The 26,290-nt window shown below is 37.2% G+C and overlaps 1 protein-coding gene across 1 annotated transcript; it reads right to left on the bottom strand.

The window, feature by feature from the left end:
• On the bottom strand, window positions 1-25,110 carry LOC136254120 (glucose-6-phosphate exchanger SLC37A2-like). Its single transcript, XM_066046824.1, has 23 exons — window positions 24,962-25,110; window positions 13,908-13,989; window positions 13,743-13,821; window positions 13,268-13,346; window positions 12,546-12,601; window positions 12,418-12,497; window positions 10,166-10,186; window positions 9,954-10,009; window positions 9,130-9,222; window positions 9,012-9,085; window positions 8,787-8,824; window positions 7,287-7,373; window positions 6,618-6,662; window positions 6,366-6,456; window positions 4,710-4,847; window positions 4,370-4,455; window positions 3,675-3,723; window positions 3,340-3,413; window positions 2,455-2,533; window positions 1,792-1,838; window positions 680-733; window positions 192-299; window positions 1-135 (listed from the first exon to the last, which is right to left on the bottom strand). The coding sequence occupies exons 1-23, from the start codon at window positions 25,108-25,110 to the stop codon at window positions 121-123; spliced, it is 1,680 nt and encodes a 559-aa protein (XP_065902896.1). The 3' UTR covers window positions 1-120.
• Between the last annotated feature and the right edge of the window lie 1,180 nt (window positions 25,111-26,290).

Genomic DNA, 26,290 nt, shown 5'->3' with positions numbered 1-26,290 from the left:
GCAGATGGTGATGATAAATTAATAGCTAAATTCATGTGGTCTTATGATATGATAATAAAGTATGTGCTGCTGTAACTAAAGTGAGTTTCTTCAATCTTCTTATTATTATTGTGCCAGAAATCATTTATTGTCAGTCTATAGTGGAATATACGTATCAGTAAACATGCTATACATAATTAATGTTCACCCACCTTGCTTGATTGCGAATGACATCCTTGTTTGATTAGTGAAGTTGATGGCTTAGTGGCACAATTGTACCACCATGTTTTCATCTCCCCATAAACTAACCTGCTCAGGAGCTATATAAGAAAATGAAAATAATGTGGATGCTTACATACTGGCAATTAATAGTATACAAGTAACATTTGGCTATTGAACAATTCATATAGCTTTCTCGGACAAGTCAAAACAACTGTTCTTTCTGTTAAAATGCAACAATACAATGATGACACTGCATAAGTTTAGTGAGGTATTAAATCTATAGGTTTTCACAAGGTTATCCACTTTTAAACATTACTCATGCACGTGTACAAAGTTAAAGCCACAGCAAAGCTATACTTTGTCAGCATAAAATTTTGTCAAATATGTATTAAACAGAATGTCAATCATTAGTCTCACCATAATCTGTTCTTATATGGTACATTGGCAAGTTGAAGGAATATAAACATGTTACACTCACCAGAGCTGCTATTAGTGATGCTCCCATGAACAAGTAGAACACTGAGTCCCAATCCTACAATATGTGTAGTAGTGCATACACACTTATATTAGTGTTGTTCCAGTATCAGCTAGTTATTACAGTTCTAGTTCCAGTTTTGGAACCATAATCTTTAAAATTACAGTTCTAGTTCTAGTTCTGGAACCATAACCTTTAGAATTACAGTTCTAGTTCCAGTTCTGGAATCATAATCTTTAGAATTACGGTTCTAGTTCCAGTTTTGGAACCATAAGTTTTAGAATTACAGTTCTAGTTCCAGTTCAAGAGCCATGACATTTACTTGATATTCTAGAATAACACTTATTTTAACTTAAGTATTACCAAAAGCCCATAATGAAATATGGAGACTCACTATTAAGTTATATAAGCTAATATGCTACAGGTTTACTTGTTTCATATATGTAGCTAATACTGTATAGTATGTAGCCAATACTGTATAGTAGTTATCAGCATTATTACACTAACAACTATAACCCTAACACTCTATAGGGTGGTACTAAAAGACTTGTAGCTACATGTAATTATCAAACACTGAACCAGACATAACATGTGACTGAGCCAGCATTTTGCATTCTGTTCTAATATTATAGCTAATCAGTTGTTTCAAGCAGTTTTTAGCACATTGATGTATACATGGTTGTAATACATACATCTTTTATGAAGTTGTATACTACATTAAGTGCTTTTGTCTGCAGATAAATTCTGGTCTTATAAGAACATAAAATCTCATAGGCAAAAGCTGTATGGTTATGACCAATTCCAGTTCCAGTATTAGTTCCAGTACTTGATAAAATTTCTTTATAGTTCTAGTTCTAGTTCCAGTCTTGAAGAAAGTAAAATTATAGTTCTAGTTCCAGTTCCAGTCTTAAGAAAAGCAAAATTATTGTTCCAGTTCCAGTTCTAGTTCTAGAACTGGAACTGGAATAAAAAGGGCAGAAACTGGAATTATTTTAGTTCCAGTACTGAGAACTGGAACAACACTAACTTATATACACATATACACACACGTGCACACACACACGCGCGCACACACACACACACACACACACCAGATTCACTACACACACACTGACCTCATTACTAGCTAGCACTCCAGTGATCAGTGGCCCTACTGCAGCACCTGTATTGTGTGGAGGATAACATGATGTAGGAAATAATTGATGTATGTCTGAATAATTTTGAGAATAGTGATTGGGTAATGAATGGACAATATTATTATTTTGACATGTTACGGCATAGTTAACACAACATTACAGGTTGAGATCAATTAAAATACTGATGGCATTTTTATCTGCTTAGAAGTCTTGCTGAACAATAATATTTGATAGCAAAAGTCCAGAAAAATTATCAAATAATGTGTAGATTTTGGCAACAACAAAAGTACAATTCCAACTTCATTAAAAAAATTGAATAGAGGTAATGATGAGAAGTAATTTCCTAATATAGGCCTTACAGTGGTATAATAATATACACCTTGATGTGCGTAGCTGAATGTCACCAGCAAGAATCAAACCGGCTACCTCAATTGTGCACTCAACCACTACATGTAAGCCTATACATGTGCATAGTTATAATTATGTTTTATATTTTCATCAAACTGAGCAGATATTGTAAATAGAATGCATGCACATGTACCCTGCTAAAGGTACTTTCTTGAATGCTTCCGTTATTACAATTCACTCATCAATCAAGTACACTATACCCCATACATACATACATGAGATATGATGCACTACCTATTGATCCAGTTCCATTAATGATAGAGGTGACAGTAGCTTTAGCCTTCTGGTTGCCTTTTAGTGACTTGTGAGTTCCCTATATACAACATATTGTAGTGAAGAGAGGAACTGTACACACAGTGCATAATATGGCACTGTACACACAGTCAATTGTTAATCCCGTTATATAGCCAATAGTTATATAACAGGATTAAACTATTTTGTGTTATTAAAATGAGACATTTTGGTTATATAATCATGCAAACATGTACTGAGAAACCTGTCACACACACACACACACACACACACACACACACACACACACACACACACACACACGCACGCACGCACACACACACACACACACACACACGCACACACACACACACACACACAGCAAGCCTACGGCAGCCATATGAAACACAGCTATTGCCGCCCAGCAAACCAGCACTGGATGGCCGTGCACCATTCAGGCACTTGAGCCTTGTGTAGGCAAATGCTCCTGGTGTAGGGCTAGTAACCCACAGGAGGACTGTCCAGGAGAGAAGATACAAAACCTAAAGTTCCACAACCACTAAATGAGACAAGGACAGCACACACACACACACACACACACACACACACACACACACACACACACACACACTCACACGCATGCACGCACGCACGCACACACACACACAAATGAATATTTCAATGCCCAGGACTTCATGATGATTAGATCTAGAGTAGTTCTACAGATCTATATCATATGGATCATACGTTTATTCAATTGAATGTACTTTACTTTCAATATGATTGAGACATAAAACTACAGCTCCAATGGTAGTGTAAACTTTCGAAATACTTCATCATCACATACACATACACCACAGCAGCTAATATAGCTATACAGTGTCTCACCAGGTCAGCACTGACTGCAGCAGATATTATGGGATTTGAACCATTAACACATGCTCCAGTGATGAGCATCAGTACTAAAATAGTATAATGATGTGTTGTGAATTATTGATAACAAGTGGTGCACTACACAGTATACACAGCAAATCCTCATTTATTCAGATATTGACTTGGATATTTAGAATGGCCAAAATTAATGTTCTAGTAGAACAGCTACATAAAATTTAATACTATATAATCGTTCTCCCTGGCATTTAGCTAGTTATTAAATGGAATCACAGATAGTCCTATACATTATAATGTGAAGTTTTGTTCACAGAATATGTAGTACAACATACTTATGGACATTGCTAAACTTTCTCCTCCTAGTTCTCTGTACAAGTAGAGCTATAAAAAGTCTGATATAATAATCCATACATAATATACCATATAGAGGGAAAGTTTGATGGGTTTGGTGAATAACAAGCTAAATTGCATTTGACAGTTGGCAAATTCAAGCTTGATCTTTAGCTTTAAAGATGCTAATCTCAGGTGCTACGAGTAATTGGTGGGTTAAACTTTGTGGCGAATTTGTAGCGGATCGCCTAATATACCAAAGTTTTTTCCCACCAAAGTTTCCATCTAAACGGTATAAAAGCAACTAAAGAAATTTTCCTGTGTATTTGCATATCACTGGCAAGCTATGCAAGCTTTCCAATGTAAAAGTTTGCACTATACTGCAGCCTTGCAGCATATGTATAAACATGCTAGCTAGGATCATAAGCAGTGGAAACATTGGGTGGGGCCCATGGTGATGATTGCATGTTCCCACATTTTAGGTAAAACTTGCAACAGTAGATTGAAACACTTTAACAGGGCACTCAAACACTTTAATAGAACAGTCATATTGTTTCAGTGTTGCTGTGTATATTTCATTGTTAAAGATATCTTCCCTCTCCACTCTTTAGTCTGTTCCACTACCCCTGAGCTAAATGAACACACTAGCTATGTATTCCAAAAACAACATGGACTTATAACAGTACAACAAACTTACTGAAGGAATACACAGGTATAGTGTTATGGCAGCAGTGAATGCTCTTGCTTGCAGCACATCTGAAAACAGACCAGCTAAAATGCCACCTGTGGGTAAACACAACACATAAATTTAACAGTCACATGTTCTGAAATAAATTGAACTCCATGCCACTTAGTATGTCATACATACAATGTGCACTATATAGCATCTATATAAAAATCATTGTATGCAATGCCATGTGCCATCCAAGCAAATTTGATATAAAAGTACATAACCACATAAATGTTCATAAATTGTTCATAGTCCAATCAGTCCATCTCATGTGACACTTCAGGGTACAAGGTACAATACCACTTACCTATCATTCCCCCCACATCAAACATGGTGGACACTTCAGGGTACAAGGTACAATACCACTTACCTATCATTCCCCCCACATCAAACATGGTGGATAATGCTGACGACTGGAAGGTGTTCAAACAATGACCACCGATACCTGTAGACCAGAGCAGCCTGTTACAGTGCGAAGTACATAGAAGAGTAAAACATGTAATCACTGATCTTAACTGCCATACAAATGGCCTGGTAAACATTTTCCCATTTAAACATAAGTAGTAATAGTTACAGTACGTATCAATTTAGTACTCTTTTAAAGGACCCTCCCTGTAAAGGACACTGCACATTTATATAAAGGACAGTTTCTGAGGTACCTATAAATCTCTACCAATACAATTTTTAGTGTTCACACACACACACACACACACACACACACACACACACACACACACACACACACACACACACACACACACACACACACACACACACACACACATGCACACACACACACACACACACACACACACACACACGTACGCATGTACACACACGTACACACACGCACACACACACACACACACACATATATAGTATGTACATTACAGCTAAGCATGAACAATCTTCAGCAGTTACAGTATGCATGCTTTTGAAGGTTAACAGTCCACACAGATAATATAGTTGTATACTGTATACATGCACTATAAACATTGGTATACTATAATGTTGGTACATAAAAGTTTGTGTGTTTGCATCTGAGCCCCTTCAAAAATCAGTTACATCATAGGGGTGGACATGCAATGGTGTTATAGTGGACCAAGTATCATTCATTGTAGCTATATAGAGCATTTTCAAAGCCTCATGGCTCTTTTGTATTAAATAAATAGTTTTGTCACTATTTACCAAGTCTGGGAAAACTGGTCTTATTGCCTATTTAAAAGTATTGAGAAATGCCAGTTTTAAGTATTTAGTGTGTTGTAGCTTGCCAATGGTTGAAGCTATGTGTACCAAAATTCACACATTTTACACCAATTTCTTACCTTCCAGAGCATCTACTGTACAAGTAGCCAACAGCTAAGTTTCTCGCCATTTTAGATAGTTTTAAACCAAGGTTGACTGTATCAGGCAAGCTCCAAAAGGGGTGGGTGGTGGGGGCCCAGAAGGATGGCAAGAGGCTATTTAAAAATTGAAGAGGAAGGTGTAGGGGATGAATTAGACCAAGTTATGGGCCACCCAAGTCTCAAAACTGGCTAAATGAAAGGAACTGCACGACACAGGTCTTTATTCAATACCACTGAGCTGTACAGCCACATACAGCCACCCCCAGAGCTCCATTAAAGCCCCAGATCTCACACACAAGATCACCACTGTGTTTGGGAATAGCAGCCAGCTAAAGCAAACCACTCAAGTCTAGCTGATTTTGATTGTGAAATTTGATAGTTTAATCATGTACGTAGCTTTGTGTTCTTGATGAAAAATCAAATCTGCTGTCATGGGAGACAAGACCAGCTTTCCCAGACCCAGTCACATAATATACGTATGTATAGGTGGCCCATGTAACAAGGGCTATTACTAAAAAGCAATTGGGCACAGGAGAATGTGAACCAACTATAGTAGCCACACAGTTCATGTACACCTGACAAACGAACAGTACATACATCCACATGTACATGCTTACGAATGTTCTTGATATAAAATGGTAGCCAGAAGAGAAAGGAATAACTGACCAACTTGGCAAAGAACAGTACAATGGAGAATTCCACCAGTCCCTAATATGTCAAATAAAAGCTCAAATAGACAATACAATACTACTACCAAAGTATTACATATATATTGCATCAGTGCAAATACTTTGTGGATGTATGCTTACAGTTACAGTATGTTATTACCACACTGCTTGCTGTACCCATTAGGTTTACAGTAAACGTACTGGAATTAACAATGCTCTCCAAAAACTGATAGCTTTTCCATCACCCTGAAAAGGCAACACAAAATAAAAGTTTACCACTATGTATAATATAGATGTAGTTTCAAAACACACATAATCCCATGCATCATCTAACAGCAATAACATGTTATTAATATGTATTTAATATGTATTGTACATACAGTGGAGGTCTTTGGCAGCATGGTACATATATATGATTAGCAAGCTTCATCCATTGTGAGTGAGAGATAAGTAATTCAACGCTTATTATTGAGGAGATACATATCTACATAAATGTATACTTCATCGATAAACTTGCCCCAGTTCTCGGTTGTTAATTTACAGTAGGTTACCTCACATTACATCTGTATGAGGTCAGTTTTGAAGCAAAGTAGCACTAGTGTTACAATCTCACTAAATTCTAATTCTATTATCATTACGTTTGATAAATTCATATGCAATTTAGTAATCTTGGTAGAATTGAAAGACAAGCATTCCTGATAGATAACAATGATAATGAAGTTTGAGGCCATAGTGTGAAAAGGGATGCTAGCAGGGATGAGAAAATGTAATCAAGTTTGCATGCTTGTGCTAATCACAGCTAGCTATTAAGTATATTGGTACTACTACATATTCTATAGCTGTATATATGCATGCACGCAATACTCTTACTTTCTTATTTGCCATTTGTTGGTTAGTACTCCATTCACTGTCATCTTTTGATGTGACTGAAGAGTCCATGTCTCTTTCAGATTTTAACTGTAAATTCAAGCAATATACTGTAATTATAATTATGTGACTGGATTTCAAAAAATCATTCTAAATCATAAAAGAAGCAAAAACCTATTTCAAATATCACCATTTGATAGCTACCAAATCAAACTGTTGATACTTTTAAAATACTTCCTTTTCTGGGAGTTTTGATCACATTGTCTGCCTTGGCAAGGATCTGGCTTGACAAAAACAGTGATACAAGCATGCATGGGTGGTCCTACACAGCTTGTAAAGCATTTTGTATTAATTTTGCTGCATCATTGCCACATACGTATCTGCCAGTCTCTAATTTCATCTCATAATCTATCTTCATTTTCAAGCTTTTAATGGTTTACACTAAGTGACACACCACCTCATCCCCAGTGATAGGATTTGTGCACTGTTAATAGTAGGTAAAGCTATTGAAATCCTAAGAGGTGAATCTTTGTTTGTAGGTTGTTAGTTTGGGAATGTTACATTAAGGACTTGAATCCTGACAATTAATTTTATATGTAACAATTTTATGTGCAAATTTAGAATGGTGTTTTAGTGACATATGGTGTAGATACACATAATTCATATGTACATATGTGACTGGGCCTGTGAAAGTAGAGCATGTGGGCACATGATTTTTGCCTACTTTTTCAAACTTTCATCACTCATAACTTTTGTCAATATTATAGTATGGCTATGCAATTTTCAGATCTTAGTAAGCATTCAATGGGCTTTATGATGCAAGTTACAGAATGCTAATATTTTGTTCCAGTACTGAGATATGGCCCGTAGCATGACGGGTGTGCCCACATGCCCTGTTTTCGCAGGCCCGGTCACATATGCCATGCAAGATCACTATGTAGTATGTACACCGTTACAACATGCAGTGGAGAACAGCTCAAAAGTAGGGGGAGGGGGAAAGTCATAGGTATTTTTAAATCAACCACTGCACAAAAACAATTTTAATGCATTTAAATTTTAAAATTATTTTTCTGTGGGGCATGCCCCAGGCCCCCCTCCACATACTAGTGTGCAAAACACACAGAGGTTTGTGAGCATTTTTAGTGATACATATTAAGGTATTCCCATTTGGCAACAATGACTATCATTAAGATACATCAGTAAATAAAGGCTTTTTCCATGCAACTGTAGACACATATCTTAATGCAACCAGTTGGATGAATTGCAAAGCAGAATACAGATTTTGTTCTGCTGAATGTTCTATTAGAATAGTTAGGTGACTGCTCTATTAGAGTATCTCGTTCTTGTGCGCTGCCATTATTGATTTACTGTACTTGAGTTTTTGGTCATAAGAAAAGGTGAGGGGGTTATGCCCCTCTAAGGCCCTCTTCATTTTTCAAAGTGAGGGGGCAGTTACCTCCCCCAATTTCTCTGCTAGTCTATGCAGTGTTGCTAATAACTTACATGATGTTGAGGGGGTGGAAGGGCTAAATCAACTGGATCTGAAATATCACAGATAGAAATTCACAATAGTATTCACATGATTACAATAAAAGCTGACATGTACGGGTACACAAACCTCTATACAGCTATCATTATGGCTATGAATTTAATGACATCCATTGAAGTCACATATATAATCAGCTAACTATAAGCATATACGTTTTGTGTTAGCGATTGGTTTCTTACCTATGACAAGTATAAGGAAGACAGCTATGGCAACAGCAGCCATGAAAAATGTGGACACCAAAAATGACCAACCCCTATATAAATTGATATATTATTAATGAGGTGTATAGACACTCACCAGTGGTGGTGTGCCCATATAGCTGGGATGATAGCACCCAAGATACTACCAACTGAAGTGTGACAATTCCATATTCCCATGATGAAGCCACGTCTATATCATAAAGTAAATATATAATATAAAAACAGGTACTGATAGGATGACATGTGTAATGGATGGGTTGCTTTACCAAATATGTACAGTATGCTACAGTACAAATACATGAGTACACTGAGCAGCACGCATGTATTTAGGATTAATACATGTAAGAAATTCCAAACTACTGTAAATCAACAATCAATAAACATAATGCTATTAAATTTGAAATGTGTTCTTTACCCCATGCTTTCGACTGTGGTCACTGAGGCAGGTAAGAAGGTGGGCAGGCTAGTAGACTTATTATACCAAAATGTTTGTTACAAATATTGAATATTGGTACATTCCGTAATGTTTTCATAGTTTAAACACTAAATTTAATTTGTCAAATTGCTAACACTTTCTTCTTCATCAGATGGGACTCTGTTACTCATCTCGCACAGCTGCCACAGGTACGGAATTGCTTACATCAGAAGCCCATTTAACAATAATGCTTGGCAGGGTGGTTACTGCTGATGGAATTTGACAGCTGTTAGCACACAGCCTCTAAGAAGTTTCATGCTCTTTTGCACTTTTGGACTCCCGTTGTGACCCAGGCCCTTTCTTAGCATCCTCACGGGTTCCACACCTTTGATATACAAAATCCGAAGAAACTTTTTCAATGTGTTTTTAGAGGCACACTGCATGCATATGATACACAATATCATTATTTTTGTGGAATGTATGATATACACCATTGTGTCACTCACCTTCCTCTGCCATACCAGTTAGCCATAACAGCAACAACAGCTGGCCAGCCACTGGACTGCATAAAGGTAATATTGCTAAATTATGTAAGTGTGCATGTAGTATATATACACATACATTATATTATACATATCCTTAGTGTGTATTTGCATGTGTCTAGTATGTATGTACTGTATTGTGACTGTGTACACAGCATGTGTAGTATGTTCCTTACCTGAAATATGCCACCAATAACCTACAAGAAGGTCATACATGTCAATAAATAATAAAATACCATGCATGTCCATCACATTACATTAATGAATCTACATCTGCTTCACATGTGAACAGTTAAAATCCACGGTCAAATTTTTTAACAACCATATTTAATTAGTTATTTTCTTACCGGCTGTGTGACATCTGGAATAGGGCTGTGCAGTACTGCCATTTTATATGTTAAACCCTCTGTCAGAGTTGGGGTAGTTACTTCAGAAAAGTAACTAGTTACTAGTTGCTCATTACTTTTATCCCATGTAACTTAGTTACAGTTACTTCTTAAAAGTAACTAAGTACTCTAGTCAGTTACTAGTTACTTTCGTAGTATAAATTATGACTTATTTTTAGCTTTTGTAACATGAGTTTTACTCAGATATACATCATCATTGGATTCAGTACATATGTGCACTTGAAATAACAATTCTGTGGCTATTTCATATCAGTTTTGATTATTGCTACATCCGCTACTCAACTGAATCAAAGAGAACAGTACACAGAATCTGTCTACTTAATGAGGCTGTGGCATATGTGGCACAAAAATTGAAGGGTTCTTGCTTTTAAAGCATAATTACCTATATTTACAATGTAACTATTGTAACTAGTTACTATTGTAACTTAGTTACTTTTCAGACAATTACTCCCAGTTACAAGTTACTAGTTACAAAGCATGTAACTAGTTATGTAACTTAGTTACAAAAGTAACTAGTTACCCCCAACTCTGCCCACTGTTCACAATACTTACAACCATTGCTTACTGTACTGTTCAGCAGGAAGCCTTTATAGACATTATATATACCTAACAGCCACTATCATTCTTGTTCACAGTAAAATTTGAAGTTCTTTGGGTCATACTGAAGGCACTTTTGGGTTTGGTTACACCTAGCCAATACTGCCAAGGCACCATGGAGGTATTGTGAGGCTGGTTTCTGGTCAATACTTGTGTGACATAGCACAAACCTCCACAATCGGATCCACCATTCAAGCAACTAGCAACAAATTACAGCATTACAAGAAAATCAGATAATCAAAGCTGCAGCTTTTATCTTTATAGATTACCACGCCTCTGGAACGCATTACACATTATAAACCATGAACTGTTACACCCTGCTACAATCAAATATAAACTTCAGAATTATTCTTATAACCACTTTGAGCAAAATTTTGTACCTATAATCCATGTAGTTATTCTTTTGTAGTAGATGTAGCAAATTACCCACTGTATCAAATTTTAGCTAATTATTTTTAAAATTAACTTGGCCACCAGTACAGGACACTGGTGGGCCTTCAACACGCTTAAAATGTGCAACCCTTATAATAATCATGTACATGCTGTAAACTGTTGTAATTCTGTCTGTTGAAAATTTAAATAAAAATAAACTATATAAATTAATGATCCCTAAGGCACAGTATTACCATACTGTATAATATTTCCCACTACAATATATATGTGAGCTAAGACTGCAATAACTTTTATTGAGCCTTAGCAAACTACAGTAAATCAATATACCTTATTCATTTAATTTAAATTCGCAATTCTACATGTAATTCAAGTGTGAACTATATGTGCTTTTGATGATAAAATCCCACGTAGCATATGCGCTAACCCAGTTAAATAAGTTAAACAATGAAGACACACACACATCCACAAACAGAGATACAAATACAAAGCAAAAAGCAAAGCCTACAGCAGCCATGCGAAACACAGCTATTGCCACTCAGTGAACCAGCACATGCATGACTCAGGCACTTGAGTCTTGTGCAGGAAAATCCTCCTGGGGCAGGACTAGTAACTCACAGAAGGACTGTCCAGGTATCATGGAGAGAGGTCGTGGAACCTGAAGTTCCACAACAACCACAACAATGCTAAGAGAGACAAGCACAGTTGGGCATTTACTTCCCCTATAAACACCAGGTACTCAGCTGCTTTAATCTCTAGTTAACACCATGCCACCAAGTCTCTATTATACAGCTGGGCCAGGAGCAATGTAAGTAAAGGTTCTTGCTCAAGGAAACAACAATTACATAACCAGTTATTGAGCCTGAACCTTTCAACTACCAGGCTGATGCTCTATATAGCCACTTGGCTATGCTGCCTCACACACAGACACACACCCGCACGCATGCACGCACGCACACACACACACACACACACATGCATGCATGCATGCACACGCACGCACACACTAGCCACATGTAGACAGAGATACTAACTTGTACTGATATGAAGTAGTAGAGCTTGTGTACATTTAAGAAATATCCCATTCCAAACAAGACCATTGATATACAACTACCTACAGCATATACTAGAATATTATAAGCAATGTCACAACCACACCCACCTAGCATTCCAAAAGTCAGGAAGTACCTCAGGTTACTCCTATCAGCTAACTGACCACTGTATGGGCAATAAGACACTACAGTACATCATTATCACAGTGGATGTATATGCTTTAATTTAAACATTTTACTTGACCGAGACACACAGTAGTATGTTCAGTGGCCAAGATACACATCAGTGTCGGGTGGTCAGGGGGAAAGTCCACACACCACACCAGTATGACATTTATAAGGACAACAAAGCTGCAATTTTCATACATAGCCAAATCTGTGATACAGGGAAGCAGGAAAAGATGTGATTTTTCTGCAAATATTTCTTTTCTTCTATTTTGCACATTTAAAAATAGCCTTAAAATAATAACTCAATAGCTCTCTGATTGCACCAAATTTCACACTTTACATTATGGTAGTTGAATAGAAAATTTCACTATTACATGGGGGTGTATAGCTACCTATGTTACTGTAAATACATTAAAATATTCACAGAAGGGCATATAGCCAGGAGTATACACACTGTACATGTGGCGAGCATTTGTGGCCCAACCAGCACAGTTTCATAATGTCTTCAAAACTTAGCTGCACCCTTTCCAATTGACTTTGACAGATCATAACTTGGTAACGCAAAATTCAGAGGCTCAGGTGAATGGGCATATGGACTGACTATATATATATATATATAATATCTAAACATGTAGTAAAGCATACTGTCACACTGAGTGCTCACCTGAAGAACATGGCAACAGCATAAGAAAACAGCCAGGCATAGTCAAGTGTACCCAGAAGAGTTTTGCCATTGCTGGAGTCTGTAAAAATATGATGTGTATGTATGTTTCGTGTGTGTGTTTCGTGTATGTGTGTTTCGTGTGTGTGTGTGTTTCGTGTGTGTGTGTGTTTCGTGTGTGTGTGTTTTGTGTGTGTGGGTGTTTCGTGTGTGTGTTTCGTGTGTGCGTGTTCGTGTGTGTGTGTGTATGTGTGTTCGTGTGTGTGTTTCGTGTGTGTGTGTGTGTGTGTGTGTGTGTGTGTGTGTGTGTGTGTGTGTGTGTGTGTGTGTGTGTGTGTGTGTGTGTGTGTGTGTGTGTGTGTGTGTGCCATTGGAACTCAATTGTCTTAAAAGTTAGTCAAGTACAGAGTCAAACACAAGGGTGTAAGGGAAGTTTCACTCACCTCTAACTGTTACATATATAAATGTATATACTTACCAAATGGTTCCCATCCTTTACAATGGTTAGAAGGATTGGCACATTCACCACTGGAGTTACAGTCTGGGTGTAGTGTACTCTACAAAGAGACAACATTAAAGTGAGCCATTACTGATATGATATTCAATACTACAATCTTATTGCATGCAATGTATGGGTCTTCACCTTGACAACACTGATAGTTTTCCTGGTCAGGTGGTAGGTAGCATAACAGCAGAAAGTCAATACCACAATCAGAACCTGATAACTGTGTAAAGGAAGAGAAGGAGAATCATCACATAGTGTAGAAGGGCATGTGAGGAGAACGTGACAGCCTCTCAATGTTATAACTGAGTTCAAAAGATGATATCAACCTTAACAATGCAAATTCTAAGAGTTTACACTAAAGCCAATCAAAAGTATGTAACTGGATTCCAAAGGTAGGTGTTATCAATTGTCAGCTGTTCTTAAGTGATTTTTCAGGAATCAATATATCAAGTTCAATATAATGCGACAAAGGTAGAGTACATAGATACTAGGAAAGTGATGACATCATCACAATTATGATGTCATCATGTCACATTGATATATTACTATTAAGTTTGATGTTTATGACTTCTAATTTGAGGGTACTGGGAAAAACAACTCCAATTAATTGACAGCTTAAACAGTCTAGAGACCTATCTGAAGACTATAACTTGTCAAAGAGCCATTGTGAATCTTAGAGCCATTGTGAATCAATGCAATGTAAAATCATGGTGTAGTTTAATACATGTATGACTCTAACATGTGACCTTTCCAAGTAAGTTGGCTGTCAATAGCAATTCCCAGGTACTTGGCTGATAAAAATTGTTATTTCTGTTGGTTTTAAATACTTAAAGAAAGTCGTTTATTTGTTATAGTTAAGTCTACACATTTCATAGCATAGCCAGGCTTGGGTACAAAATGCAAGTCCATCTTTATTGGACTCTACACATTTAAAAGTTGATAGGGTTTACCATGCACAAGTCTGCACAGTGTTCTAGTTTAGTGATGTCATTTCAACGTGGCAGTCAAAGGCAATAATTTGGACATTGTCTGCATACAGTCTGGTGTTACTATTATAATAGCTAGTTACAGAGGCAGTTATGTCATTTATGTATAGTAAAAAATAGTAATAGAGCTGGCACTATCCCTTTTGGGACACTTGAATAGCTGGATATGGTCTGATGGATATTCCATTATGTACCACCGATCAGATAGATCATCTTTGATCCATCATAGAAGTGTCCATTAAGTCCATAATGAGATATGTAATTTATGGCAATACCAAGAAATTAGTTTATGCAATATCAATTAGTGCAATATCAATATGTATTGTATTATGTGATATCAATTGGTTTATGCAATATCAATATCAAGGAGGGCATGCCTGTGCTGACTCATAGCACCTGAGTAGCTCACAGGTCCCCAGTGCTGGACACTGGGCAGCGTGACCGCATAGCAGCAGCTGAAGGCTTTGCTTTTGCTCTGTGTGTATGTGCGTGCATCTCTTCAGTTATATTTAGGAGGGACCTGATAAGATTAATTCCAACTGTCCTCGGCTCACATAACAGGTGGAATCCCACTGGTTTGAATTTGCTGCACACTTTCATCCATAAGACATGCTCAAGTTCATAGTCACCTGGTCCTGATCCCAGGACTCTCAGAGCAATTTGCCAATACTGACCCATATACATAAGTAGTCCAGGTGGCCCAGAAATAGTTTTATTAAAAGTACATCATTCTACTTAAGTGATGCTAGTAGGGAAGCCAAACTTATCAAAGACATTGCTAATGTAAAGCCTCACAACTGATCACATTTGCATGGTTACTAACATCAAGAGTTAATATTCACTCTTGCTCCAGTCCATTAGCAGGTTTACTATAATGCAGTCAAATACCTACATATTCATTAGCTACAATGTGACAAATGAAATAATAGACTACGGTATTACAATAATGGTCTGAAAACAGTAGAGAACAGTGTTGTGATGTTATACTTCTTGGGTCACATTGTAATGACATTATAATAGACTTTAGTATGTACAAGTTGAAAAACAGCTAAAAATGAAAATTGGATTGAGAATTAACATTTTAGCCAACCAGATAATTAGTGGTGACAGCAAAAGTGTCATCAACAGAAATGTGTGGTCTGTCTCCATTACAAATTCAGTAAAGAATTGTAATGAATACTGCACTTTATGGCTTCCCACAGGAGACGTATAGTGGATATTTTGATTGACCGTAAATATTGTGTTAGGCATTTGATCAAAAAGATTTTGAAATTTTTAGTGGGTCAAGCAGTACTACAAATGACCCAAATTTCAAGATCGTGTGTAGTTGCATGCATCTATGACACAACAGCGTATATAAATAATTTGCTTGGCTACTTCATGGTGAGCAGCAATAGAACATCACTGTTTCTTTCAACAAAAGACATGAATTTGTTTGGTTATGGTGAGTAATAAGGTTGCTGATGTAGTCCTATAGTAATAGATGGCAGGGTGCTAATAATTGTGGGATAACACTGCTAACAATAGGAGATGTCGATTATAGGCACACACAACCCTGTAGGTCTATACTCAGCTAGCTAATAAAATTGTTGGTGCAGGAGTTTTGGAACAGTGGGTACAGGGACAAAGGTAATGAAAAGTACAAGCACATTGTCAAAGTGAGCTAAATAACAATAATTATCTTCTGCAAGATTTTCAAATAGGATTTCCAAAGTAACACTAGCAGTGACTTATACTGATAAGGGGGTCTTGATATAGGGAGGTCTTGATATGGAGTTCTATATATCATGAACATGTGAATTATACATTAACGAGATATATAAGCAAAACTGAAAACTGAGTCTAGGGAAACAGTTAGTAGAGGGGCATAGACAGAAATGGAGTGACTTATACATATTATGGCAATCAATTAAAGTATGTGTTATTTTAAAGTACAGCGCAGTTCAGAGTATTGAGAGGATGCATCTTGTACATATGTCCATCTATTCCAGAACCACAGGGCCCTAGTAGTACAAGCCCACATCATTTTTCAACAAAAACAATTGATATCTTTTTAACAGATACGTGACCTAATTTTGTAAACACTGCATGTTTTTGGGCACAATTTGTATGTTTTTGAATAAATGCAAAGTATAGTATTTTATGTTTTAAAAGGTAATACCTCTCAAACCTATGTTTCAAACCTATGTTTCAAACCTATGCTGCTTTCCACTGAAGATGGAGCTCTATCTTCTGTGGAAAGCAGCATAGGTATTGCCTCTAAAGTTAAATGGTGAAGGTGGGAGGATTCTAATGTGTGTGTGTGTGTGTGTGTGTGTGTGTGTGTGTGTGTGTGTGTGTGTGTGTGTGTGTGTGTGTGTGTGTGTGTGTGTGTGTGTGTGTGTGTGTGTGTGTGTGTGTGTGTGTGTGTGTGTGTGTGTGTGTGTGTGTGTGTGTGTGTGTGTGTGTGTGTGTGTGTGTGTGTGTGGGATTTGCTTTCTGGAGACATACTTTTATTGACCCCACCTACGTAGCTATAGCAAGCTCTAGGCCCATGCAATTACCACAATCTATTTACCTGTATAAAAACCTGGGCATTTACTTTCTGTAAGTGACTTTGGACCCAACGTTAAACAATCCTGACATCTATTCAAGCCCTTTAAGAGAACGTATATAGCTACTATCATGAGTTCATAATATATATACTGAGGAGAGTATCCTACTCTCATATACCCCTGTAGAAGGGTGTATCGTGAAGTTATGACATAGCACTTCTGAGTTTGCCCATTTTTCTTTGTATAAGTAATGATGTCATTAGTTGAACATGATATCAATTGAACACGTGCCTAATAACGTAGCTAGCAACCACATTAACTCCAGCTCTACACATTTCTCACCAAACTGCAATAATTGTTCCTTCATGGGTTCAGACCACTTCGTAGGCATTTCTCCCTAAGCCATTCGAGAATACGGCAATCCCGAGTGTCATGAATGTGGAATGGTCTTGCACTTTTACGGCTGATCGTACATCACAACATCTTGTTGTTACGTCATAACTTCACGATATGCCCTTCTACAGGGGTAAATGAGAGTAGGATACTTTCCTCAGTATATATATGTGACCAGATTTGCGAAAAGGTACCTTTTTCACACACAAAATTTGACCCATTTTGTGGATTTTACAGCTTCATAACTTTTTAATGATTGCATATAATCATCTGAAATTTTTCATGAGTGTAGCTACAGTATCTGGCCACATTGTGATGTAAAAAGAATCTTAATTAGTATAAGAAGTCAACAGTTATGACATTTTGTTTACTGGTATGTAAAATGTGTGGAAAAGGTACCTTTTCGCAAATCCGGTCACATATTATGAACTCTTGCCACTATGTAAAGCATGGTGATGCTAATTATTTGCATTGTAGTCCGGCAGACAGCAGGGTGAAGTTTGCAAAATGGTCTATAGTTTATTTTAATGCACTTTTGGATTTTCCTGTACATCTAAAACAATATTCCACCTGCTGGACAGGTGTCAGCGTTGGGCATTTCACCATAGCAACCAAAGTTTAATTAGCTGCATAGCAACCATACAAATTTCACAAAATAGCTTCTGTGGGTTTCAGTTTTACCCAAAATCGTTTGATAACCTGGCCATCTAACAAATCTGAGGTATTACAATTAAAGTAAGAAAAAAACTGAATAATTAAACAGTCCCATAAACCCCTGAAGGCATCATTATGCATACCATAGTTACGTATATCTCAATAACTATCATAGAGCCTGTGGGCACAAACTACACCTTGTCACGTGACAGGACACATCTCAGTGCTACAGTAAAATATTTGCATTCTGCTACTTGTATTATAAAGCCAATCACTTACATAATACCTGCTTAAATTGTCAAAGCTATAGCACATTGGTACATAAAGTTATGGGAGATTAAATTTTGAAAAGTAGGTAAATTTTATATGCTCACATGCCCTATATTCTCAGGCCCAGTCACATTTGCTCTCTCAACTTTCTTTAGTCTGCTTATTTTAAAAATGTTTTTTTTAGCTTAAAATATACTATAATGTTTACTATTACGTTTAGATTTGAGAGAAAAAAACACAGTTTTCTGGTACAAAAATTTAATTCTGGCCTTTTCCTGTTCTAAATGAATCAAGTGTCTCGGTGAAAATAGTTTGCCTCTTTTTGGTTTTGCTGCATGGTGTGGAAAAGCTCAGTTAATACACAGCTAAAGTCCATGAAGTGCAAACAATTTATCAGGTGCAATATTACAAAATGTCCATAACATTGGTGCTATAGATAGAATTTTATCATGAATTTTATACATAAGGAAGTTGATGTACATGTATGTAGATCATCAAACATAAGCTCAAAAACTAGTACTTGCTATATACTTGCAGAATATGTCACAAAGCACTCACTATACAGTGAGTGCTTTGTGTGTCCTTGAGTGAGTGCTTTGTGTGTCCTTCATCTATGCTTATTAACTGCCTGGTGTTTAGATTCTTCATACCTGTTCCACTATCATCTAGCTAACTTAGCTTGTTTTCAAGAAACAATGGAAGTTATGCCTTATTTGGGCATCATATGTGGTATCCATGCAGTACAGTAGCTGCCTCTTGTACCCCCTATATACCCTGAAATGTGGACTTCGTTATTTGTCTAAGGTCCCAGTTGTATTAAACACACAAACAATCAAGCCTCTGAGATCAGGACAAATTTCCAATACAAACAGTATAGTGGGGTCTCAGAATAGTATTATGAGAGCCTCTATATAGCTATATTTTATATAGCTAGAGGATCTCGTAATACTATTCTGAGGCTCTCACAATACTATTCTGAAGCCTCTGATATCAAGACAAATTTCCAATAAGAACATGCAGTATAGTGGAGTCTTAAGGTGTCCACAATAGTGTTGTGAGACTAGAGCCTCTAGCTATATTTCATATAGGATACACACACACATATGTATGACTGTGTGCTACAGTACATCTTGCTGAATCAAAATTTTTTTATGTACAATAAAGAGATCATGACGTGCCCTTTGTACTGAAGTTATGTCTGTTCTCAATCACTTCTGCTCAACCACCTCTGTCTGTACCTTTTGTTATTTTCACTGAAATTGCCATCAAATCAAATTCTTTAAGGTGTGCTATTCTATACTTTCATGTTGCTCCTCTTGCATGAGAATTTTGGTAACCTTACAATTTGGCACGCAAGAGAGAACTTTCAATGATATAAAAGTGCTCAACATACCAGCCATTTTGTGATCAAATTTGCAAGAAAGGTCTTCCACACAACAAATTTTACCACTTTAATGATTCATAACTTAATTTAGATTTGAAATAAGTTATTAATTGAAATTTTTTCAGCTGTAGCCATAACATAGAGCATCGTAGGAAGAAAAATTTCAGAAACAAAGTTATTCATATAATTTATACAATTGGCAATTGCGTGTGGAAGACACAAATCCAGCCTTTAAAAGCATCGATCCATCGCACTTTCCTGCTACCACCTATAGCTATTTGCTCCACTAATGATTTCCTCTATTGGCATTAATCAACAGTATAATAGGGGTCAGCAATAGCCTGCCATATGTATGTGTGTGGCACATGCAGTACAAATTTTTGTTTTACAAATAAATCATAATAATGTATGCTGAATGCGCACATGTACCTACATATACAGCCAGTGTACTATGAAATGCAGTGGTAGATAGGGACAGTGCTTGGTTACTATATACAAATCCATAACAGTCAAGCTGTGCAAAGGGTGTAGTGGTACTACAACTGTATCATTCAGAGTTAGCTATAAACTAAATAATAGTTAGACACCAAGACCAAGGGAACTAAGCGATTTAGTAACCCTGATGGCCTGAGGCTGTAGCGTCCCGAGCGTAGCGAGGGCGCTACTAAGGGCCAGAGGGGTTACTAAGTCGCTTAGTTCCCATTGGTCACGGTGTCTAACTTATTTAGACTATGGTTTAAAGTACATACCTTTATAGCCAGGGCATTAGGGTGGCGTGAAAGAACAATGCAGAACAGCAGAACAGTTTCTTCCTGAAGTCCTTACAGCGCCCACAAAAATAATTATTTGACCTGTAACCAGAGTAACGGCTAGAGCTATAGTAGATATGCCGCTTAACCTACTATTTCTCCAGAATTATTCACAGAACACGGAGAAGAATTGTATTACAGTATTATCAAGTACTCCAGTGTACCTTTCGTGCATGTTATAATTATTTTTCACGTACAAAATTGCCTGAGGGCGGGTTACTAAATGAACATGTGTAGGTGACTAAATGAGCATGTCAGGTGACTAAGTGATTTAGTAACCCTCTAAATGAGCTATATCATAGTCTAAAAGTAAAAGGTATTAGTTTAGCTGAAATTTCAATCATTGGAGCAATTTCTTGGTGATTTACTTCACAGTTTGGCTAGTTTGTCTGCAGCTTGGCTATTTTGGCATGGATCCTGTCATTTAATACTTTACATGTGCTCTATTCAAGGCAGCTAGAAAGTCAAGCTTAATATGTTAAAAACAGAACCTAGAGTACATAGTAAAAATATTATGGTAATATTTTATTATGTATAGCTACTCTTGACAGAACTTTGACAATTTGCTTATATATAAAACCATTTAGTTAATGAGATTACATTAATTTAACTAGTATCAATTTACTTAATCGCTCAGCATAAAAGTAATATATAGTGAACTTGTTCACTCCGGTCACCTCTGCCAGGCCTTACTAAGGAGTAGTTGCATTAAACATGTTAATGTCACTGTGTATACAAATGACACAATTAGGAAGCTGTTACAATGTTCAGTTTAAATCAGGTGACCTTATTATATAGCGATCCAGTTGGACAGATTTCATTGTCTAGTTGAATATTAGAAGTATTGCACAATCACAAATGCAGTAAAATACCTACAGTAAAGCAAACAGGCATAACACAGAATGTGATCAAAGGAATCAAACGAAACTTGGTGTATGACTTTGACTCATGATGCACTGCTTTTAAACCAATTTTGAAGAAATTTGAAAAGAGTGGGTTAACATTTTAATTTCTTTGATAATTTAGCATGGAATGACCAAAATACTAGAATTTCCTGAGCTAATATCCCAATTTGCCCAATGCTGACAGAGATGGTTTTGAGTAGTCCATAGTATGGAGAAATATTTTGTGACAAAATAAACTATAGACCATATTGCAAGGTTCAGCCAAAAAAGCCACTTCTTCTGCCGGACTATTGTATTATATAGCTCTATATCATATTATATAGAGCTATAGCTATCTATTACAGCGTATGTGATTTATACATACAGTGGTATAGAATTATCATGACTTTATTGAGACGTAGCAAAGTGAAATGCTTCTGGTACGTAGTATAAGACTCGCATATGGGTTTAGTGGAGGCTTACTAAGCTTATTGCGGTTGTCAGTGAAAGTCATTTGACAATGGATGTTTGTTACATTTAGCTACATGTATGCATTTACGTAAGCACTGATCATATAGTGTTACAGTGTAAATACTGTGGACTTGATGTAGCTATATTTCCCCTTAAAGTGTATGAAGATTATTTGGAAAATAAGTTAAGTTCTAGTTGGCAGCACAAAAGAAACCATCCCAGTGCAAGCTTACCTGTGCTGAAGTTTAATATGGGGTGAATTTTAGCATTTGTTTACTCAGGTGGATGCGTATGGACAAACATAGATAGGAAGATAGATAGGTACACCAGTTTTCTCCATCTTTGCAACTGTGTGTGTTCCTGAAGCATTTTCACGCATGCATATGTGTTAGCCAGTGTACAGGGCAATATGCATGGCGTCTGATACAACTACCAGCCAAGGAAATAGTTGCTGAATCATTGTTGTGACAGCAGCCTTTTCATTATTTGCACCATTATCTGTCCTCGGCTTGTTGCACCAGACACCACACAGAGGTTTTGAGGCTGTGATTACTATTGGTACTATCAAACTGTGCATGAACTGATATACTTTTAGCCTTCATTGGCTGTTGTATCAACCTCAAAACCTCTGTTAGGGTCCCCGATGTAAAAAATCTACTTTCACCAAATAATTTCCTTATTACTGCAAAATACTTAGCTAGTTTTACTGATATTTGAACCACTACAAATCAGAAGCCGTGAGTCTTTTAGATTGAGAAATTGGCACATTGTATGATCGTGTATTGTGTGATTTGCAGTAAAAAGATGGAATTGTAAGAGAGCCTAGCTTCTTGCAAAAGACTGAGTCGAACTTTCTTATTAGCTGTACATTATCTTAAGTTGTTGTGCTGTGCAAACATGCATGGTAATGGGTAAATGTCTAGCTGGGTGGCTTACAATGGCTTGTTTTTGTGTCTGAAAAATCATGAAAAATGTGTTTGAGTTGCTCTGGTTCCCTATACCATGAGAGGAGCTAGATCTTCCTCACAGCATGGTCATGCAACTGGATGTTCCCTCAGTCTATATGCAAGTTTGAAAAGAATCCTAAACTGTATGCTATCTGGCTGGTGACAACGAAATATTATGGTGATTTTACAAAAACTAATGCAGCTCACTGCTTGTGCAACTGAAACTACTTTTGGGTTAATTGCAACACTAACCACATACACTTTAAATATATCAAACCGGATGGCATGAAGTTGCAGCTGCTTTGGTGGCAGAGATCACTGACGTCCCAAATTGGCGATAAAATATTTCAATATCACCAGCCAGACAGCATACATGCATCCTTGGATTCCTTCCATCTTTGCAGTATAGACTAAGTAAGCATCCAACCGTGTCACCATGCATGTGGTGAGGAAGATCTGGCTTCTCTCATCGTAGATCGTAGTGTGTTCAAAACATTATTTTACGATGCTGTTTTGAAGAAAGCAACCTTGTGCAAGCAATACAGCCAAACATTTGTCAATAACTATGCATGTTTGCAGTTCATAACAAGCCTAGATAACACCTAGCAAATAAAAAAAGCTCAAACCATATCTTTGACAGTAGTTAGAAACTGACCTAGGCTTAGCTTGGTCAGTTTCTAGCCCCGGTTTCTAGCATAGAAATGGTTTGAGCTTTTTAAGTTGCTAGGTGTTATCTAGGTTTGCTATGAACTGCAAACGTGCATAGTTATTGACAAATGTCTGGCTGTATTGCTTGCACAAGGTTGCTTTCTTCAAAACAGCATCGTAAAAAAATTGTTTTGAATGCACTACGATCTACGATGAGAGAAGCCAGATCTTCCTCACCACATGGTGACACGGTTGGATGCTTACTTAGTCTATACTGCAAAGATGGAAGGAATCCAACGATGTATGCTATCTGGCTGGTGATATTGAAATATTTTATTGCCAATTTGGGATCTCTGCTACCAAAGTAGCTGCAGCTTGAAGCCTTCGTGCCATCCGGTTTGATATATTATTTAAAGTGTAAGTGGTTAGTGTTGCAATTGACCCATAATTAGTAAAGTAGTTTCAATTACACAAGCAGTGGGCTGCATTATTTTACTAATTACTAATTAAGTTCGACTCAGTCCTTTGCAAGAAGCTGCACTTCATATAGGCGGTGAAGACGGGGCCACTGTTTGCAAGAGAAGATCGAGACACTCTAATAGAGCAGTCAGGATCTGGATACTCTAATAGAGCAGTCACAGTATTCAGAGAAGCAGTGTAGCAAGTTACTTAGCTACGTATGTGTAGTTATAAATAAGGAGATATAATTGGTGGAGAGCAGCTATTGTCAACAGGCTGTGACCTTTTTTTTTTTTGGTCTTCACCTTACAGCTGGCCTGGCCCCCTCACTCTTTGGCCTGCTCCACCGCCCCTGCTGCACTTACAATTCCATATTTTTACTGCAAATCACGAAATACGCAAAAATACGATGTGCCGATTTCTCAATCTAAAAGACTCGCGGCTTCTGATTTGTAGTGGTTCAAATATCAGTACAACAAGCTAAGTATAGCTATCCTGCAGTATAGTAAGGTAATTATTTGGTGAAAAACGATTTTTTCATTGGGGACCCTACCTCTGTATCACCGTAGTATCTATGGTATCACATTATTTGTCCTGTCTCGACACGCGTTATAACAATATACAGAGATTTAGCCGGTCTCATGGCGCCCACGGACTCTTTTAGGGTTGGGCGCCGCGAGACTGACATAGACTGTATTCGTATCCCACAACTAGACACTGTATAGCTAGCTAGCTACATGGAAATTAACTTACTACTTCTTTTTGACTTTCGGATTTAATCTTGACAGCAAGCCCACTCGTTCAATCAGCCATATACCAGCGGGTAGGCGGTGATACTGTACTCTGGGAAGGTCTCCTTTCTTACTTAGGAGCTGCTGGCGTTCGCTAGATTCCTCTGTCATCTTTCCGCTAAACTGAAGCAATGTTGCTTGCTATTTATACAGTACGTTATGATTAAGTTGTAAGATTTCTTACACCATTAAATGACGTCATTTGTTGCGCATGCCTACATATAGCACTGAATGATATCTATTCCCCCTAACATATGGGGCAGGTCAATAGAGGTAGCGGCAAGCGCACAAGTGCTCCGCCGTTGTGGAGTAGATTATATTAGCCAGACTTTTCTGAGTATATAGCAAGGTTGAGCACCACACTGCATGAAGCCTCATTATTCTGGAGATGACGATATGGATAGGGTTATAGTGTGTGTTTAAAAAATCCAATCGTCAAAAAGCATCATCAGTTTTATCAGATGTTAGAGTAGAGGCTGGTATTATGGGACAGGGGGTAATATGGGTCACATAGCTTAAAACAAGTGTAGTGGGTTAAATCCTGCAGATTCAGGAATAAAGAGATAGTACCTATTCAGATCATCACAGATAGTGATTATAAGTCAACCACAATACTAATTAGGGAATAATATAGCTCCTAAAATTTGCTATATCATAATGGAGGACTGTCAATGATTGTCTTTGTACCACTCACTATGTAGTAAAGAATACGAAGATGTGAAGTGCATGTACTAAGTCAACTAATCTACTTTGACTGTCTACAGTGTCCCTGCTACCTTTTACATATGAAATTTACCATAATCAAATACAAAATAGTCAACTTGCAAGCACAGCGTCTCATAATACCCCCATATGTCTCATAATACACACACCTACAGTGTTCCAGAAAAATGATTAAACAGAACGCCAAATGTTATGAAATTTTTGAAATTTTAGGATAATATAGTTTATGGGCATACCTTTCCCTATTATAGTATTGTGAAATACCAGGGTTACAGTTTAAGGTAATAGCAATGCTTTGAAGTTAAGTGTCTCATAACTACCACCACTACTCTATACAATCAACTCTTTTACTGTTCTTTCACTCAAGTTACGTTCATGACTGATCAGTACTATTAGTTTTAAAACAAACTTCGACCAGGAATAGTTCGTTTTTCGTTTTAAATCAAATATTCGATGCTGTGGGAACTATCCAGCACAAGCCCGCCCATTTTTTGAAGTAAAAAAATGAAGTAGTACAAATCAGTACAAATGAAGTAGTTTTATTTACGAAAACATAATTGTAAGCGTT

The sequence above is a fragment of the Dysidea avara genome, chromosome 1 (genome assembly GCF_963678975.1).
Source record: "Dysidea avara chromosome 1, odDysAvar1.4, whole genome shotgun sequence".
Taxonomy (NCBI): Eukaryota; Metazoa; Porifera; class Demospongiae; order Dictyoceratida; family Dysideidae; genus Dysidea; species Dysidea avara.
Note: the sequence above shows the minus strand (reverse complement) of the source record. Positions and strands in the feature narration are given on the sequence as shown.

Bases quoted from the DNA above. Each gene is read 5' to 3' on its own strand.
- LOC136254120 (XM_066046824.1), bottom strand. From the start codon at position 25,110: ATGACAGAGGAATCTAGCGAACGCCAGCAGCTCCTAAGTAAGAAAGGA. The intron at 13,822-13,907 runs GTGAAGACCCAT...GTCTCTTTGTAG, and splicing joins AAACTATCAGTGTTGTCAAG to AGTACACTACACCCAGACTG. The intron at 12,498-12,545 runs GTGGGTGTGGTT...TATATGCTGTAG, and splicing joins CCTGACTTTTGGAATGCTAG to GTAGTTGTATATCAATGGTC.